Raw genomic sequence first — 18,997 nt, forward strand, 5'->3', positions numbered from 1 at the left:
GGGGACGACGCACTATAAAAGCCGAAGGCATTTTGTAAATAGGAGCTTAATCATGGGCGGAATCTCTGTTGTACATAGCTGAATCTTCTGATTGTCTGTACAGTTCCCATCTTTCAACTATCATGTAAACAAAAATTTGTTCTATCTCTCTTACGAACGCGTCTCCTCACTGGCGAAGCTCGGCTATGCGGACGACGGCGGGGAGCCAGCTACCGCAAAGAAAACCCCCGTACATGCTATCGACCTCGAGCCCTTAACACCGTTTTGGTGGCTCAACATATACCAAAGTTGATATTACGTGACGTGAATAGACGACGAAGGTAAATGGCCCGTCCAAACACGATAATCGTGGCATGCGTGTCACTCAAATCTTGACCCCAAGCTAAGCTCATAGCACGCTCGCGGACGTTTCACTAGCTCAACATATACCAAATCTGGTATCAGGTGACGGGAATACGTGACAAAGGTAAATGACACGTCCGAACATGATAATTATGGCATGGAAGTCATGTGTGGCATAATTTACCTCCGCTTCGTTACGTTGTGCTCATTTTAAAGTGGCATACTAACCTTCCTCATTCGTGCTTCGCATATCATCGATTCCCACTGTACGTGGGATGTGCCAAGTTGAGTGGCCGTTGTGTAAGCGCTTGTCTCATTCTCGTTGCACGAACGTCTCGCGTGAAAAACATTGTGCGACGTTCTTCAAACCGTGATATGACGCACGCTATTTATTATCGCTTCATTTATCGTTATCGTTGCAGCAATAAGGATCAATTACGATCAGTTGCATCGACCGTGATTGTTACAGAGGCGACTCCACTAAACCTATTATTGAACGTGAAAAAAAAAAGAAAGACATCGTTATTAAGGCACTGAACGATACATAAATAGTTCTATCTTTATTAAAAAGTCCTATTTTTGTCTAACAATTTTTTTTTGCATTTCGCCTGTATTCTGCACACGTATTACGTAGTGATAACTTGTTTATATTAAGTTAGAACCCCGTAAAAGAAAACATGAAAGACGCATCGCATTCCCCCGTGAAAGCAAAGTCTGACGCGTAATTCGCTCGCATTCACTGGAGGGAGAAAACCCTCTTGCCAGCACAGACACATTTTTGTACAGACACATTCATAGAAGGCAGTGGCCCCTGGTCGAACAAAATAGGGTCGCGTTTTGAAAACGTTGAATATTCAAGGACTGACGGCGTCATGGCAATCCATCGAGTGCAAGCTGTCAAACCAGAAGTATAAACAATACAACGTACACCTTTTAGTGGCCGCCATTTAGCCGTGTACATCGCCTTGTATGCAATGACTCGCACTGTTAAGCACAGTGTGCGCTACGCGCTTTTATTTTGTTTAAAGAAGACGGCAAATGAAATTTTGGCATTTACCTCAAACAGAACGACAAGCAGCTAAACTCGAGACGCACATTTGGAATTTATGGCAGCACAAGAACTAAAATTCACCAGTCAATTTCAGATAACTTCTCCATTGTTTGCTTTTAGTGATAGTTGCCATAGTTACAGCAGATAGCGAAGAAACCTGGTAGCGAAAGTTTCATAAAACAACATAAAAATTGCAAACGACCTCATAAAATTTCATTAATGCCCGTGTATCGTTTTCTTCAAAAGCACCAAAGAAGGATTATTTTCTTTTACACTTTATTTTAACGGTGGCATTGTTTGTTGTAGTACCACTATAGGTACCGCGCAAAAACGTCGCCTTCGAGAGATGTAAATTTCTGCATCACGTATTCCGAGATGACCGTTATAAGGGGTGCGATTTAAGCAACAGATATATTTCTAAGCCGCTATAAAAAAACAGCAGCAAGCACAGGACCGGGTTGACTGGTGGAACAAGCGAGAGGCCTTTGTCCTGCAGTGAACGTAGTCAGGCTGATGATGATGATGATGATGATGATGATGATGATGATGATATATCTAAGTTAAAGCTGAACTCCGTGCCCTCACAAGTTTTCTTATTGAACTTTGGTTTTTTGTTATCTGACGATCAATGATGGACTGCAAGATAATGGTTGTATGCGGGAAAATTATTGTCCTTGTTCGGGAACTACTTCTATTGTAGCGCAAAGGCATGGAAAATAAGAACAATGTGGCCTCGTGGGCGAGTTCTATATTTATTTTTTGGTTGATTGTAAGGAGGTTTAAAGAAAAATTGCTGGAGTGGAAGCTATCGCAGTGCCTTGCCAGCATAAGTGAAGACAGCTTTTGTCACTGCCAGGATGGCGGAAACATGCTCTTTTCTGGTAGGAGGCTTACTAAGCAAAATGAGTAACATTAAGCCGCACTTGGAGCACTATGTGACCCGAAAAAGTTTCCACATTAAACTCGCTGGGCGTGCGAGGGAAACACTCCGTTCTTAATCGCTGAACGGCGACACTTTATAATGCCCCTAGAAAGATGGCCGCCGCAGCCGCCATATTGCCATAGGCACGGCTTCACTCCTGGGCAATCATTTCCGCTCCAGCAATTTTCACCAACTATATATAGTTCACGCGGCACTCTCCGTCAGAGAGAGTGTGGGGAAGCGGGCAGTTGCTCCGAATTGGCCTGAGGAATGCAGATTCTGGTTTCCGCTCTGCAACTCGTTTTCGCTCGAACTATAATGAAGTTTTCTCTGTTAGAGTGCATGAGTAAATAAACGTTTGTAGTTGTAACCGACAACAGCACGTTCGACCGAGCGAAAATGTCAGAATCACTGATGAAACTTTCAATAAGACGTTAAAAATTCTGAACTAACACCAGGCACAGAAGCTTGAGTTTGTATGGTGAAATTCAGTTATCGAAAACTCTGCTGATGCGTTTGATGGTACAAAAACTGCTGTTCTCATCTTCCCTTTTTCTCCCATAGTCGAGTACCTATAGTACTCTAAATCGTTACCCACTTTTTCTAAACACAGGATAGGGACGGCTTACTGCTCTTCCATAGTTGAATGACAAGTACTCGAAGTCGTTAAACATTTTTTTCTAAACAAGTGCTCACTGTAGAGAGTAATTAGTAGGCAATCTTGTTCGTGAACTCAGTCACGGAGAAATAATCGTAAACACGGCCTCGTGAAAAGTACTCGGAATTGTTATCCACTTTCTATAAACACACGTTCTGTAGAAATGTTCCGTGCAAAAGTTATCGAAGTCCACTGTTTGTGAATGCATTATTCTAAACACTTTCATTCGATCAGCGTTGAAGACGGCTTTCTGTTCTACCATAGTGGAGTACTTGTACCCTAAACCATCAAACACTTTTCTCTAAACACCTTTGCGTTCGGAGATGTCAGTGCTGTTGGTCGATTGCGTCCACGCAGTTCAGGTATTGGATACGAGGTAAGTAGCACGCTTCAGGGCATCCTTGGGCTCGTCGGCGCCCATCATGGCAAGACAGCCACCGAAGAAGGCGTTAGCCTTCGATGTCGTCGTCCCTTAGGGGGCAAGTCCTGAAGACGTTGTTGACGCAACGTCTTCAGTAGTAGGAATCGAAGTATACTGTGTGCACCACTTTGAAGGCCAGAACTACCAGGACGCTCTGGCCCAAATGGTGGACGCATCCCACCTCGACATCCGAAAAGAACGCGTCGCTATTGTGCCTCCGGGCTCTTAATTTATGCAAGTCACCATTCTCTTTCTGCCATGCCGCGTCTCTAGTGAGGCCCTCGTGCAGGTGTTGTCTCCCTATAGAAAAGTGCTCTACATTACTAGAGGACTGATAAGGTCCGGCCCACAATGCTCACTGGAACGCGGTACGTCCGCGTGGAGATGAAATCTTCGGCCCCAGTGTAAAACTACCTGAGGTGCCAGGTCACCGAGTGCCTTGCCGTGGTGGTCTAGTGGCTAAGGTACTCGGCTGCTGACCCGCAGGTCGCGGGATCGAATCCCGGCTGCATTTCCGATGGAGGCGGAAATGTTGTAGGCCCGTGTGCTCAGATTTGAGTGCACGTTAAGAACCCCAGGTGGTCGAAATTTCCGGAGCCCTCCACTACGGCGTCTCTCATAATCATATGGTGGTTTAGGGAGGTAAAATCCACATATCAATCAAATCAGGTCACCGAGTGATCTCCGACTACAAACGTATTCAACGCGTGTTAAATAGTAACAGCACTGTCATTTTCGCCACGGCCAAGTATTTACACCTCTGCATACAGTTCTATGTGCGAGAACAAATGGAATTCGTTCTTTTAGGAAATTAGTACTACCAGAAAGTAAGACACCATGCATACACACTTGTTCATATATAACACCAACTGTGATGTGGAATGCAGGGTAAAAAATTGGCAGATTCCACGTTCAGTGGGAATCGAAAATATGCGAAGCATAAATGAGAAATCCTGATATCTCACTTTAAAATCAGCACAACGTTATGAGGTGGAGGTAAATGACGGCGTACATAACTTCAATGTCATGATTGTTATGTTTGCACCAGTCATATATCTCGTCCTCTATTGACGCCACGTAATACCAAACTTGGTATATATGACGCTAGCAAAACGGCCGCGAGCGCATCAGAAAGGGCCCAATATACTGCAATGTAGCGTTGACGCGTGCGCACGATGGGCACAGCGACGCTACGTTAGCAAAACGCGAGCGCTCTATAATCTTAAGGCCAAACCACATAAGCGCGAAAATGCACGCGACAGCGACGAGCGACGCGACGTAGATCGTCTTCGCGCGATCAGTCGCTAGCGTAGGCAAACCTCATTCACGCGACAGCTTCGGCGAGCGAATCCCACTGTTGCTGGCATGAGGCCGCCTATTCGCACCAAGAAAACCGCGTAGCGAGTGGTATGCAATTTAAAAATAAGATATATTGTTGTGTAACGAAACGGAAAATGTTTATTATTGCCTTGCAGCACTTTTTAGATGCACGTGCGTAATAAACATTGCGTTATTTCTTGTTGCGCATCCGTGACTCGGGCAGGGTCACGTGCACCTACGTAGTCTTTGTCTTTTCCGGTTTTTCGCTATTGGTTGCTTGAGCCCAGCACTTCCGGGCGATGAGCGACGGTTTCCAAATCTGGAGAACCGAGCGATCGCGCGAAAACGAGCACGCGACACGTCGCGCGAACGCCCTGTTTCGTCGCTCATAGCGTCGCTCGTCGCTGTTGCGTGCATTTTCGCGCTTATGAGGTTTGGCCCTTACTCAGACAACACCGCGTTGCCCTCTTTTCGTGACGGAGGGAAGCCGGACGCGCCCAAACGCGCATGCATCAAAGCAACGCAGTGCGGCGCACGCCTGCGAGTATGTGGCAAAACCGGTGCCTGGCGTGGCAGCGCCGGCGTGACGCGACAAAATGAACGCCGGCGAGCACGCAAACCGCGTCTCGTCGAAAAGTATTTTCGTCTTGACTTTGGCATGTAGTCATGTTCTCAGATGACACGCATCTCATGATTATCATGTTTGCACCAGTCACATACCTTCGCCATCCATTGGCGTTGCGTAATATCGAGCTTGTGAAGCTAACGAAATGGCCGCGAGCGCATCATGAGCGTAGCATGTAGTCATGTTGTTACATGACACGCATCTCATGTTTATCATGTTTGCAGCAGTATCATACTTTCGTCATGCAACATGCCGTGTGAACTGCGAGCTACAGGACCATGACATTCATGACATACATATCATGATGTTCATGTTATGACTAATCAAACATGTTCTTCATACAGTCATGTTATGCCATACCAAGTTTGGAATCGATACCAATATTGAAACAGCCACGAGAGCTGTAAGTCGTAGGTGGATAGATAGATAGATAGATAGATAGATAGATAGATAGATAGATAGATAGATAGATAGATAGATAGATACGGTGAAACTCACCGAAGTTCACTAAGAAATGCTTCGCATTTAAAATTTAAATGACTCCATTACCTCTGGAGCCGCTTCCAGACTCGATTTAGACAACGTTATTGCAAGGTACAAGGTATTGCAAGAAAAATGATGCCATAACTCTATTTATGTGATCAAATGCAAATATCGTTAACAAAGTTTCAATTTAAAATATCTATTCACCCTGAAGACACTCACTTTCTATCTTTTTTAAAGAGAATCAAACATCGGACTCGAAACACGGTGTACACGTTCGTTTTCTGTTACGCTAATTATGACCAAGTAAAACAATACATTTGACGCGGCTGGCACATATCGGCACGGCAACGACTCGTGGAACATGGCGGAACCTTCACAAATGATCGTGTGCAATAATAGTACACGGCAAATTGACGCGTCGTCAAGACACGCTTATTACGGAGGGGGAGTTCATTTATCCGGCCCTCGCTGCGTTGTACTCTTTCATAGTTACTAGTGGACCTAATTAGCAAAAAGTAGTGTACGTACAAGGCGTCTGCCAGGGTTATTGTACACCCATGCAGCAAAAGTATACGCGGAGCACGGCAGGTCACTCCGAAATAGCCGTCTACGACGAGCTGTTTGTTGTCGAGAGCATCGCTTTGAGGGAATTTCTGTCGAGAGCTTTACCTTGACGTAATTTGGAAGCCAACATCTCCTTATATATCATATCAATAAAAAAAAAAACCTTGACGTATTTCGTCACAGAAATGTCTCGCCACTGTCTCGCCACGCAAATGTCTCGCCACGCAAAAGAAATGTCTCGCCATGCAAAAAGCGAAAGATTACAGACGGAAAGGGCTCGTATACTTTTGCTCGTGGGTGTACTTGCGTTCATTTACGTTGATTCAATGTTCCATCGACTTAAGCTAGTACGCCTAGTGAATAAGCATCATCTTATATGTCCCGTGAAAAAGCACGAGATGTTAAATAGCATTTGAGTTCATGGCGCCCGCAAATTTCTTGACCGGTGAGCGATGTAAAGCAAGTCAAGTATGTGCGTTAGTATTTATTTTTGTTCATTTTAGAGGTACATATCAGTCAAATGAGACTAGTCGAAAGTCCGCAGAATCACGGCAAAACACAGCTCCCCCGTTGCTAGACGGGCGCCACAGGTTTTGCCTGTGGCGCAGTAGCTTTTGTCGCTGACTTCTTTGGATCCGTTTTTGCCCCATCTGTCGTCGGTGCGACGGACGCGCTGCCAGAGGCTGCAGGGCGCGGAAAGTGCACTCTGACTGGGCCCCCCTTTTTTGTAGTTGCCGCTCTTGCTTTATCCGGCGGTTTTGCGACATCCGGCTGGGCTGCGGCTTGTTCTCCGGCTTCGGCTTGCTGTCCGGCTTCGGCCGCTGTCGGCTGCGCACACAAAAGATCGGACTTGGTAATGTATAATGATTTGATCACGATGTATTGGCGAACCACCTATAAGTACATGTCCACATTAGTGAACGACAGCAACAACAATAAACTCCCATGGTGTTCTCGAAAACGAAAGGAATCTTCTCTTTCGTCGCATTCCATGCATTGCGATATAGAGTGCTATCGCAGGGCTTCACAAGCTTTTGAGATGGAAGGCCGAGTCACGTGAAGGTGACATGGCGAGGGCTGCACGACTAGTTGGTGAGAGGTGGGTGGGGGGTGGAGCGTCTCTAAAAAATGACAGTAATGCAAAAACGGGAATACTGGCTGATGGCGGCACTGACTGAAGCTCCCACTTTCAATGCCCATATATTGCCCATAAAGTAAACGGGGGGGGGGGGGGGGGGGGGGGTAACGACCATGGTAGCTCATTGGTAGAGCATCAAACGTGTTATTCAAAGCTCACAGGTTCGGTTCCTGCCTAGGTCAAGTTACCTTTTCGACCACTTTTCTTTTACATTTACTAGTATTAACATTCTCCATACTTTTCTTGCCTTGTCTTGTAGTTCTCAGTTTTGTGCCTTACAAAAAAAAATAGCCTTTAAAATTTCCACTTCTAAACTATAGGAAGCCAAAGCAACACATGGAGGCACTGCAACTCTGAACAGGCAGCGCTATCTTTGGTAGAAAAGTAGAAATCGGGAATGTATACCACGCGTTTTCCCCTCCCTCCAATGCGCTGCCGCTCGCTTACGTGCTCGTGCAGAGAGCGCACACTCCGTTTGAGTCACCTCTCAATGTACTGCCTGCAATGCGGCTTCATAAAGATCTGAGAGGCGAGACGGTGGCGAGGAGCCCGGGGCGAGGTCTCAGCTTTATTTTGGGACGCAGGCGTAGCCGGAATTGCCGCTGCAGCGTGCAGCCAGGTTCCGAAGATAGGCCGTTCTCCAATTACTCGTGGCTCGCGCCACACGAGCCATGCGGCTCGCTTCTTTTTCGGCGCGGCCAGCTTGCCAAATCTAGCGTGGCGCTACATAGCCCCCCCCCCCCCCGTAGCACTTTGCGTGATCGAAAACACATTGACAAAAAAGAGAGAGAGAGAGAGAGAGAACGCCAAATACTATGTACGTGCACGGCAATCCGTAAGGTGTCCATTGGGAAGTCCAGGTTGTCAACGTGGAGTGGCCGTCGATAAGCTGTGGGTCTCCGGTGGGTGACTCTGGGAGAACTGCAGCGGGCGAGGCTCACGACAAAAGCACACAGTTCGTTGTAGCGAGTGCAACGAACAAGCTGCAAATGGGCACCAGGCCGTGAAGTTACATAGTGCAGCACAAGAAAACTTTCACCGAGACAGGCTGTGGCGATGGTGGCGGTTCTCGTGCGCAGTTGGGCACTTGGGGCAGGAGACGCAGGTGTCGTAGTGATGGTGCCGGAAACTGCTGTGAAGGCGGTATATTAGATGCTGTGGCTGCTGTCTGGTCTGCCGTGTAGAGTGCAGACGAGCCACGCGAATTCCGCTGGAGATGTATGTGCAGCGACCAGTCGTGCTGCGATGACGAGCCGTGTTGAAAGGACTGGAAGGCATGTCCACTGTAGTTGCAGAATTAGCTGGCCGAGGAGAGCGCACGTGTGAGGCGGCTGGCGGACTGTCTGCCTGAGTGCTAGGGAGGGCGTACGCGGCCTGCTCTACCTGTTGCGGGCCAGGCAGGTGGTCCTCGGGATTTCCTGTCATCGTCGCAGCATCGCGCACGGTCGGCTGCAGATGGCTGGTGGCGCAAACTACTTCTGTGGTAGACTTCGAGCACGATCGCTGTTTATGCCGGCAAGATGGGCAAAATGGCAAAGTCGGTGAAAGATTGGGTTGCTGGGACAACGTCGACGGCGATGCCTCCACGAACGAGGGGTGAATAGCGGGCGGGAGGATGTCCGTGGTCGTGGCAGACTCCAGGGCATGCGGCGATGTAGTGGTCGTAGAGTTTGACATGTCACATGAGTAGCGGGTCGAGGAAGTGAGGAAGGACGGCGAAAACTGTGCGGTTGGGGGCCGAGTAGCGTGCAGGCGTGAAGACGTCCCGGGTCGTAGCATACTCCAGGGTGTGCGGCAATGTAGCCGTCATGGAGTCTGACATGTCCGAGAAGTCGTGGTCTGTGGAGGTAGGAAAAGACGTGCGGGTGGCGAGCGTGCCTGAAGGACCATCGGCAGAGGACTTCGAAAAAACGCACTTCGTGGCAGACTGATCGTCAGCAGCAGGAACGTCTTGAACCTCGTCGGGTGGGCAGTTGGGCGCGGGAATCGCATCGCTCGTGGCCGGAAGGTGGTTGAAGGAGACGTAGCCGGACAATCGAAGGCTTGGTCAAGGCAGGGATGATGGCCGGTTGATACCGCTTGGTGTGAATCACGAAACACCGGGAAGTCGCGGGTGAACGAAAACGGGTGGTAGATGAAGCTGTAGGAGGCCAGCACCGCAGAGCGGCGGTCATCGCAAGGCTGCGGCTAGAGCTTGAAGTGGCAGAGAGATGACGCAGCTCTACCAAAAGGGCGTCGATAAGAATGGCGTGCATCAGCGGCTGGTTCATGACGCCATTCACCGCAAGAACAGCGTCAATCTGCATAAACTATACTTTGGGGTAGGTCGATTAGAACGGCGGCACTGGCGGGCAGAGTCGCGAGATCATGGAATCCGATGGCTCGTCGAAGGGCGCGTCCGTCAGGTCACCAGGTCCATCAGGTCCGGAACGGCAACAGAGGCGAGTTAAATAAAGTCCGGCTGCAAGAAGCTTGAGCTGGCTGGAACATGGCCGTGAAGCTCAGAGGCAGCGGTGCAGCGCCGGTCGCTTGTCCGTTGGTCCGGGGTCACCATATGTTGAGGAAGGAGTTGCGAGAACGGTGGCGATGAGTCCGTGCCGAGGTCTCATATTTATTTTGGGACGCAGGCGTAGGCGGAGTCACCGCTGCAGCGTGCACACAGGTTCCGAAACTAAGCCGTTCTCCTATTACTCGTGGCTCGCGCCACACAAGCCCCGCGGCTCGCTTCTTTTTCGGCGCGGCCAGCTTGCCAAATCTAGCGTGGCGCTACAATATCTGAGCTGGACAAGCATTTCAGAGAAGCGAATCGAACAAAAGGAGTAAAGCTCATTAGTCATGGTTATGATGTGGAGCAGACCACGAAAGACGAGGACGCCCGAGTCACTGCGAAATGTATTTCTCAGGTCCTCCGTGATAGTACCGTGTACAACGTATGCCTCGAGGTGAGTCTCATTCCACCGACATGAAGCTGCGCTCTCTATCAATGTGCTGCGCTGACGTTTATGGAAACCATATAATTGTTGTTTTGATGTAGTATCTAGCAGTAGCAGCCGTCTGCTGTCATGTGTAAACGTTTGCGGCGTGCTAAAAAATAAATAAAAGTAGAGTTATAAGGTCATGGTATTCAAATTTCCGAGAAGTTTTAGAGTCATGCCCTTCGTGCCGTGGGAGCATCACCCGCTGACGTCGCCGCGAAGCAGCAAGTTGAAGTTTCATCACGGTGAGTCAAGTTGAAGTTCTCGCCTCTTTTTTTTTGCTATCGTGTCATGTTCGTTCTAATTTTAGCGAACGCGGCTGTGTTCGCCGGCTGTGACTTGCTGGGAAACTTATACAGCTTTAGGCGTGGAAAGCACCCCTTGGTGTTGTCTGCATTGCTGTGGACAACACAACAAAACTTCGGACCTCGCCGACGCTTCTGTGGGGCTGCTCATTCCACCGCGAAAAGGCAACTTCGCACAGCGAGCGTCTCGTTTTAGCGCGCCAAGCTGACGGCACGGCACCTAAGTTCCCCGCGCCGACTGCAGAAAGCATTGCGCGCGTGTCGCGCGCGCTCTAGTTTCGGCGGAACACACTGACTCGCTTGCGACCTCTCCCGTGTCTCTCCTCAAGTTTTCCGGAGCTCGCCGCCAGGGCCTGGCGCGGCGTTGTCGTCGCTCCACAAACTTGAGCTTTAGTTCCCCATAGAATAGGCTTTAAATAGGAGCAACGTGAGAGGCTCCTCTCGCTGGCTCGGACCCGGAAACGGAATTCGCGCTCTTAGATGAGGTCCGCTGGGCGCCGAAAGCTAGCAACTCTCCGGCCCTGCGGCACTATCCATCAGAAGGGACAATTGGGTGAGTTGGTGCACTTCCATCTTAAACGAATATTAGCGCGACGAGAACAGGGACGGGAAAGAATAGACAAACTACAGCGCTGACTCGCAACTAAAGTTTATTCCTAAAAGAAGCGGAATATATGACATCTGAAAAAAGCAAAGCAAATACAAGAAAAGAACCATCGCGAAAGCTAAAAGTAAAAAAAAAAACACTACATAAATTGCTATGTATAGCTAATGAAACATGCAAGCTATCTGTGAGATATGAAACTTCGGCGCCTGATAGTGTTATGGAAGGCTGGCTGATGCAATTATCATCTTCCAGTGACATATAAAAAGCTTCCATGATTTCTCGGGATCGTCGGTCTCTGTGGCAACGCAAAATTTCAGTCTTATCAAAATAAGGATTACACCCATTTCTGTGACAATAAATGCCCAAATGAGAACCTGTGCCATTTTTTACATTACGCGAATGTTCTCCTATATTAACGCATCGACTAGTTTGCCCAATGTTAACCTTATTGCAAGAACATGGTATGTTGTATACTGCATTGGTTCGACACTCAATGAATTTACTCGTATGTTTTATTGTGCATTTGTTCCTCTTGTTGCAATTTTCTTCGTTTAATTTCCTTTGCACAGCTGGACAAACTTGCCGCAGTTTCTGGCCAAAGCTGAAAACAACATTAACTTTGTATCTACTGCCCACGTTTTTTGGCTCATGCGACAACCTATGCAGATAAGGAATCACGGCTATATTATTCATAGTTGTGGGATGGTTACCTTCTGTTTCCTTCTGCACACCCTTTACTTTCTTTGCCACTATTTCGCAGGCCCTCATGATGACCCATTCAGGGTAATCTGCTTCCTTAAGTCATGAAGCCTGCTTTGCAAAGCTCTGTTGCATTTTGTGGTGACAGGTTTTGAACAATGAAGACTGAATGCATGCAACACTTATGCCACGTTTCAAAATTTTTGAGTGATCAGATGAAAAAAACAAGCAACGGCTTATCGGCCCTAGGACAATACTCCCAACAAAGGTGATCTCCCGGAGCAAAAAAATAATCTTTCTCGTTCCTGTGTTCGTCGCGCTAATATTCGTTTAAAATGGCACTATACATGTTAGCTCTTGAATTCCTTTTATCCTCATCCATGGAATAAGGTTTTTTCTTCCTCCGATTGCGTCATTTATGTTAGAAAAATCGTGCTTCCACCAAAGTTTACTCCCCGAGAGTACACTTCGCTTTCTCAATTGACACAGTTTTTGCCATATATAATGGAAAAAATTCGCAGAATTCGTGCTAGAACTATTCCAATGCCACAGCTTGCGGTGGTCTGAGGGACGCAGTTGAAAACCTTCAGCAAATAATCGGCGGGAAAGAGTTGGTTTTTATTGAAAATAATACAATAGCAGGAATACTAAAGTTAGAAAAAAATTTCCCATGTTTATAATGTACGTCAACCTGAAGTGTGGTACATATCGAAGTATAGAACAAGTTACGGATATCAAATGTTAAAATTTGAAGTGCCTACACTTGTACACCACATAACTAGATAACCTAATATTCGAATATCTAGCATGTCACCTGAAAAACTACGATTGGTGTTTCAATAATGATGTAATGTGGCAACCGCCTTCTTTGTGCCTGCGTCGTAATCTTATTTTTAAAGCATATTATGATGCGTACTCTTCTTTTGTTCGATTGTACTTTGATGCCCACCTTCGGTGCTACCTTGTGTACTAGGGCGTTGGTGCTACAAGCTGCTGTCACAGCTTTTACTTACCCTCCTCGTCACATGTTGTTGCGGAATAAGTTTCAATTTCCATTTTATTGCGATAACACATATATGGACGCTCTCTACTGGTTTTGCCGTCGGCGTCAGCGTTGATGTGTATCGCAGCAAATGTCATATATATATATATATATATATATATATATATATATATATATATATATATATATATAATTGATTGATTGATATGTGGGGTTTAACGTCCCAAAACCACCATATGATTATGAGAGACGCCGCAGAGGAGGGCTCCGGATTTCGAACACCTGGAGTTCTTGAACGTGCACCCAAATCTGAGCACACGGGCCTACAAGATTTCCGCCTCCATCGGAAATGCAGCCGCCGCAGCCGGGATTCGATCCCGCGACCGGCGAGTCAGCAGACGAGTACCTTAGCCCCTAGACTACCACGGCGGGGCCATATATATATATATATATATATATATATATATATATATATATATATATATATATATATATATATATATATATATATTGTTAGGAATTTGCTGTGTCGCGAGGGTAGCAGTGGCGAAGAGCGGCGAGCCGTCGAGCGGACTTCGCTGAAGCCGTTGCCCGAAGGCGAAGCAGGGAGGCAATCTGTTTTGAAAACAGCAACAAGAAGGAGCGTTTACTGTAGCAGGTTGTCGTTTGTACAGAGCCAGCCAGCACGACAACGTCGGCTGGGGCAAAATCCTCTAACATGGGGCCGGCTCGGCCTTAAATAACGTCTTTGGTTCATTCTCTCAGACCAGTTCCCTGGAACGGCACAGTGGCTTGGCTGAGGAGACGCAGCCATACCCGCAACTGCAATGTGGTTCGGCGGAGGAAGCGACGTTATCCCCGGAACTGCACGGTTCTCCTGCACGGAAGGCGGCGCTGGGAGGGGGGAGGCAGTTCGTCGGAACAGCGCTCGATCTCGTGAGACGTGCTCCCGAACGAGGAAAATGTCTGTGGCATAACAATATATATATATATATATATATATATATATATATATATATATATATATATATATATTGTCGCGGTGCAGCGCGAACCAAAGGCAGATGAACGTTGACACAGCGACTCTCAGCAGCCGAACAGCAAGATCGCCTTCTTTATCTTCAATCAGCCAGAGCTCCACTACCTGGTGTCCGCCAAATCCCCTTATTGTCATTTTGGTCCACCAGTACACACGCGTCATTTGCCCCCCTCTTAATGAGCATCGCCCCGATGCTAAACCAGTAGTGCAGTTTTTTTTGCCTGTTCTTTAAGAAGTGTCTTGCGCAGTCACTACCTTTCATAAGGCTTCATGCGCACAACGTGAACTAGTTCAGGACGGTGCTGGCGAAGCCTCGTACTATATGAAGTGTCGGGGACGACCTCGTAGGTAACATCACTCAGTCGTCGCAGTACTAGATATGGCCCAAAGTATCTCCTCAGGAGCTTTTCAGAGAGTCCTCGTTTCCGTATGGGCGTCCAAACCCATACTCTGTCACCGGTCTGGTAAACGACTGTTCTGCGGCGAGAATTGTAGCGGCTCGCGTCGTACTCTTGTTGCTGGATTCGCAGGCGTGCTAGTTGCCTTGCTTCTTCCGCTCGTTCTGTAAACATCTCGGCGTCCGGTTCGATGTCGTCCCATTCGTGCGCTAGCATCGCATCTAACATGGTTCGTACTTCCCTTCCGTGAATTAGGCTGAACGGGGTCATCTGGGTTGTTTCTTGCTTGGCAGTGTTGTATGCAAACGTGATATATGGCAAGATTTCGTCCCAATTTTTGTGTTCGACGTCTACGTACATTGAAAGCATGTCTTCAATTGTTTTGTTCAGACGCTCTGTAAGCCCGTTCGTTTGCGAGTGGTAGGCGGTGGTCTTGCGATGGGTTGTTCCACTCAGCATGAGGACTTGTTCCAAAAGAGCTGCCGTAAATGCGGTTCCTCTGTCTGTGATTACGATGCTTGGTGCACCATGCCGCAGGACAACGTTCTCGATGAAAAATTGTGCCACCTCCGCTGCTGTACCTCTCTGGATAGCCTTTGTTTCAGCATAACGGGTAAGGTAATCAGTCGCGACAATAACCCAGCGGTTCCCAGCAGTAGAAGTAGGAAGTGGGACCAAAATATCCATGCCAATCTGGTCGAATGGTGTTCTTGGGACCTGCACGGGCTGCAGGAGGCCAGCTGGTTTAGTCGGCGGTGACTTCCGTCGCTGGCAGTCGAGGCAAGTACGAACATGGTGTTTTACGGCTACGGTCAGTCTTGGCCAGAAGTAGCGCTGCCGTACTCTGGCCAGCGTTCTTGTGTAACCTAAGTGGCCTGAAGTCACCTAGTTGTGGCATGCTTCGAGTACTTCGGAGCGAAGGGCTGCTGGGATGACGAGCAAATACGCAGATCCTGTTGAAGAGAAGTTTCTTTTGTATAGCACTCCGCTCCGTAAGCAAAATGATGACAGCGCTTTTACGAAAACAGTTGGTGCCTTCTGAGATCTTCCCTCCAGGTAATTAATTAGTGCAAGTAACTCAGGGTCACCACGTTGTTGCTGTGCAATAGCGGTTGAGTCAAGCACACCGAGAAATGCTGTTTCCTCCTCATCGGATAGAGTTGCCGATTGAATGGGTGAGCGGGATAGACAGTCGGCGTCCATGTGGCGCTTTCCTGACTTGTGTACGACATTCATGTCGTACTCCTGCAGCCTGAGACTCCAACGCGCTAATCTCCCGGTAGGATCTTTAAGATTTGTCAACCAACACAGTGAGTGGTGGTCGCTGATGACTTTGAAAGGGCGGCCGTATAAATACGGGCGAAATTTTGTGACCGCCCATACCACGGCGAGGCATTCCTTCTCGGTTGTGGAGTAATTAGTCTCGGCGCGTGTTAGTGTTCGGCTTGCATAGGCGATTACTCTTTCTGTGTCTTCTTGCAGCTGCACAAGCACAGCTCCCAAACCAATATTGCTGGCATCCGTGTGTAGCATCGTTGGGGCTTTCTCATCAAAGTGGGCAAGCACTGGAGGCGTCTGTAGTCGCTGGCGGAGGTTCTTAAAAGCAGCTTCCTCTTCGTTGCTCCATTGGAAAGCAACGTCTTCTCTCGTGAGGCGGGTCAACGGTGATGCGATGCGTGCGAAGTCCGCGATGAATCGCCTATAATACGCACATAGTCCGAGGAATCGTCGGACAGCCTTCTTATCAGTCGGCACCGGGAACTGTGCAACAGCTGCGATCTTTTCAGGATCAGGACGAACGCCTGCGTGACTGACAACGTGGCCAAGAAATTGCAGCTCTTCATAGCAAAAGTGGCATTTTTCAGGCTTCAACGTCAAGCCCGCTGACCGTATGGCTTGTAAAACTGCCTCAAGTCTTTTAAGGTGCTGGTCAAATGTTGCGGCAAAAACTACGACATCATCAAGGTAGACCAAGCAGGTTTTCCACTTCAACCCAGAAAGTACGGTATCCATAAGTCTTTGAAAGGTAGCAGGCGCTGAACATAAACCAAAGGGCAATACTTTAAATTCATACAAGCCATCTGGTGTCACAAAAGCAGTCTTCTCGCGGTCTCTTGGGTCTACCTCGATTTGCCAATACCCACTCCTTAGGTCCATCGATGAAAAGTAACGAGCATGTCGAAGTCTGTCGAGAGAGTCATCTATACGAGGAAGTGGATACACATCTCTCTTTGTCACCTGATTGAGTTTTCGGTAATCTACACAGAAGCGCAGGCTGCCATCTTTTTTTAACGAGGACTACAGGTGACGCCCAGGGGCTTTTTGAGGGCTGAATGACGTCATCTTCTAGCATTTTGTCGACTTGCTCTTGTATCACTTCGCGTTCCCTTGCAGCCACGCGATAGGGGTTTTGGTGAATTGGTCTCGCCATGTCCTCGGTAATTATCCGATGCTTGGTTAGAGGTGTGCGGCCAACTCTTGATGTTGTCGAAAAGCAGTCTTTGAATTCGGCCAGTAGCTCAAGAAGCCTCTTTCGCTCGTTCTTAGGCAAAGTAGTGCTAACGTTAAGAACTGGTGTCGAATCAAGTTTTGGCGCCTCGTCGACTACTGCCAAGCAGCCTTCTGCGTCTGTGATATCGTCGAAGTAAGCGACGGCCATGTCTTTTGGAAGGTGCCGGCGCTCATCACTAAAATGTGTCAGAAGCAAGTCCGTGCGTCCAGCGGCGACACTGACGATACCTCTTGCGACGGAAATGCCGTGTGTGAAGAGGAGCGAGGTTATTCGGTCTGCTACTCCTTCGCCGTCAAACTGGACAGCGGCTGCCACAGAAACAAGCGTGCATGACCGTGGAGGGAGAACCACATCGTCATCAGTTAGACGCAATTGGTTTGGTCGCGCTTGTGTACAATCAGGTGTGCCCGAACTGTTGCGGAATGTAATCAAACTGTCTGGGATATTGATGACGGCGCCGTACTCTCGTAAGAAGTCCATACCAATAATTAGATCCTTGCAGCATGCGTCGAGAACGACGAACGACGCAACAAAAGAAGAACCTCCTATGTCAATTCTCGCTGTGCATCTCCCAGAGGGCATCAATAACTGACCACCTGCCGTCCTTATTTGAGGGCCTGTCCACGGTGTCTTCACTTTTTTGAGGCGCATGGCGAGGCCCTGACTGATGATAGAAAAGTCGGCACCGGTGTCGACTAAGGCTGTTACTTTCTGGCCGTCAAGAAAAACACTCAGGTCAGCGGTCACAATGTCGTCGCTCTCACGTCTTGTCGTATTTAAAGCGTCGTGTAATGGGGGCTTTTCGTCGTCATCTTCGTGGCCTGCAACCTTACCCCCGGAGGTCGCCGCCCTCAGTTTCCCCGTCGCGGGCTGGGTGACCTTCTTGCGTTAAGGTCCGCGGAGGTACGTCGGTGTGACGAAGGTGAATGAGCGGGAGAAGGAGAGCGGGATTGACGTCCCAGACCTGGATGGCGGGTAGGTATTGCCTCCTCGTCAGAAGTACGGTATTCGTAAAAGTGAGAACGGGCTCCATGGAAAGAGGCGTCCTCCCGGCGTGGTATGTATTCTTCGTTCGCACGTCGATCGTCAGACCATGTTCGAAGCTGGCGGAACGAATCATTGCGGTGCCAGCAATGACGGGCAATATGACCTGCGCCTCCGCAGTTAAAGCATAGTGGACGTCGATCGATTGTGCGCCATGCGTCTGTTCTTCGGAGCGGTGGACGTCTGAGCCTCCCTTCTTGCGACGATGTCCATGGTGCTGCTGTGGACGCCTGGTGGTACGTCGGTTGGCTTGGCGGTCGGCTCAGGGTCTGCTCTTGCCGCGGTGACCAAGGGGCCGTCGGCACTGGGTGATATGGCGGCGATGTACCAGATGGTGAACGTCGCAGAGCATCGGCATAGCTCATGGGACGGTGCTCGTCACCAGGACCAGCGGTAGAAAAGGCGTGGCGGATTTCGTCGCGTACCAGTTCAGCGACGGACGCAACGGGGGTTTGAGCAACTGGATTCCGGAACTTTTGAAGTTCTTCGCGAACTATCTCCCTAATGAGGTCTCGCAGGGAGCTTTGATCCTCAGGTATGGCGGCAGCATTGATTGGGGCGCTGCTAGACATTCGATGATACTGCCTGCATCGTTGATGGAGCGCCCGCTCGATAGCCGTAGCCTCCTTGATGAAGTCAGCTACGGTACTTGGAGGGTGGCGCAGTAGCCCGGCGAAAAGTTGCTCCTTAACGCCGCGCATGAGGTAGCTCAACTTCCTATCTTCGCTCATGTTCGGGTCAGCTCGACGAAAAAGACGAGTCATATCTTCAGCAAACATAGTAACGCTTTCATTGGGTTTTTGAACCCGTAGCTCCAACAGCTGCTGCGCACGGTCGCGTCGATCGACATTGGTGAACGTATCGACAAGCTGTTGTCGGAAGTCGCCC

At 48.6% G+C, this 18,997-nt stretch overlaps 2 protein-coding genes across 2 annotated transcripts in view; both read right to left on the reverse strand.

The window, feature by feature from the left end:
* Positions 1 to 6,858: 6,858 nt before the first annotated feature.
* LOC142774459 (uncharacterized) lies at positions 6,859 to 10,104 on the reverse strand. Its single transcript, XM_075874804.1, has 2 exons — positions 8,349 to 10,104; positions 6,859 to 7,217 (listed from the first exon to the last, which is right to left on the reverse strand). The coding sequence occupies exon 1, from the start codon at positions 9,304 to 9,306 to the stop codon at positions 8,563 to 8,565; it is 744 nt and encodes a 247-aa protein (XP_075730919.1). The 5' UTR covers positions 9,307 to 10,104; the 3' UTR covers positions 6,859 to 7,217; positions 8,349 to 8,562.
* LOC142774310 (uncharacterized) overlaps positions 9,858 to 18,997 on the reverse strand; it is a 61,992-nt gene continuing 52,852 nt past the window's right edge. Inside the window, exon 6 of the mRNA XM_075874706.1 lies at positions 9,858 to 10,008. Coding sequence (XP_075730821.1) covers positions 9,858 to 10,008 — 151 coding nt within the window. The remainder of the gene's footprint in view (positions 10,009 to 18,997) is intronic.

This window comes from Rhipicephalus microplus, chromosome 10, assembly GCF_043290135.1.
Source record: "Rhipicephalus microplus isolate Deutch F79 chromosome 10, USDA_Rmic, whole genome shotgun sequence".
NCBI classification, from domain to species: Eukaryota; Metazoa; Arthropoda; class Arachnida; order Ixodida; family Ixodidae; genus Rhipicephalus; species Rhipicephalus microplus.

Bases quoted from the DNA above. Each gene is read 5' to 3' on its own strand.
- LOC142774459 (XM_075874804.1), bottom strand. From the start codon at position 9,306: ATGCTACGACCCGGGACGTCTTCACGCCTGCACGCTACTCGGCCCCCA.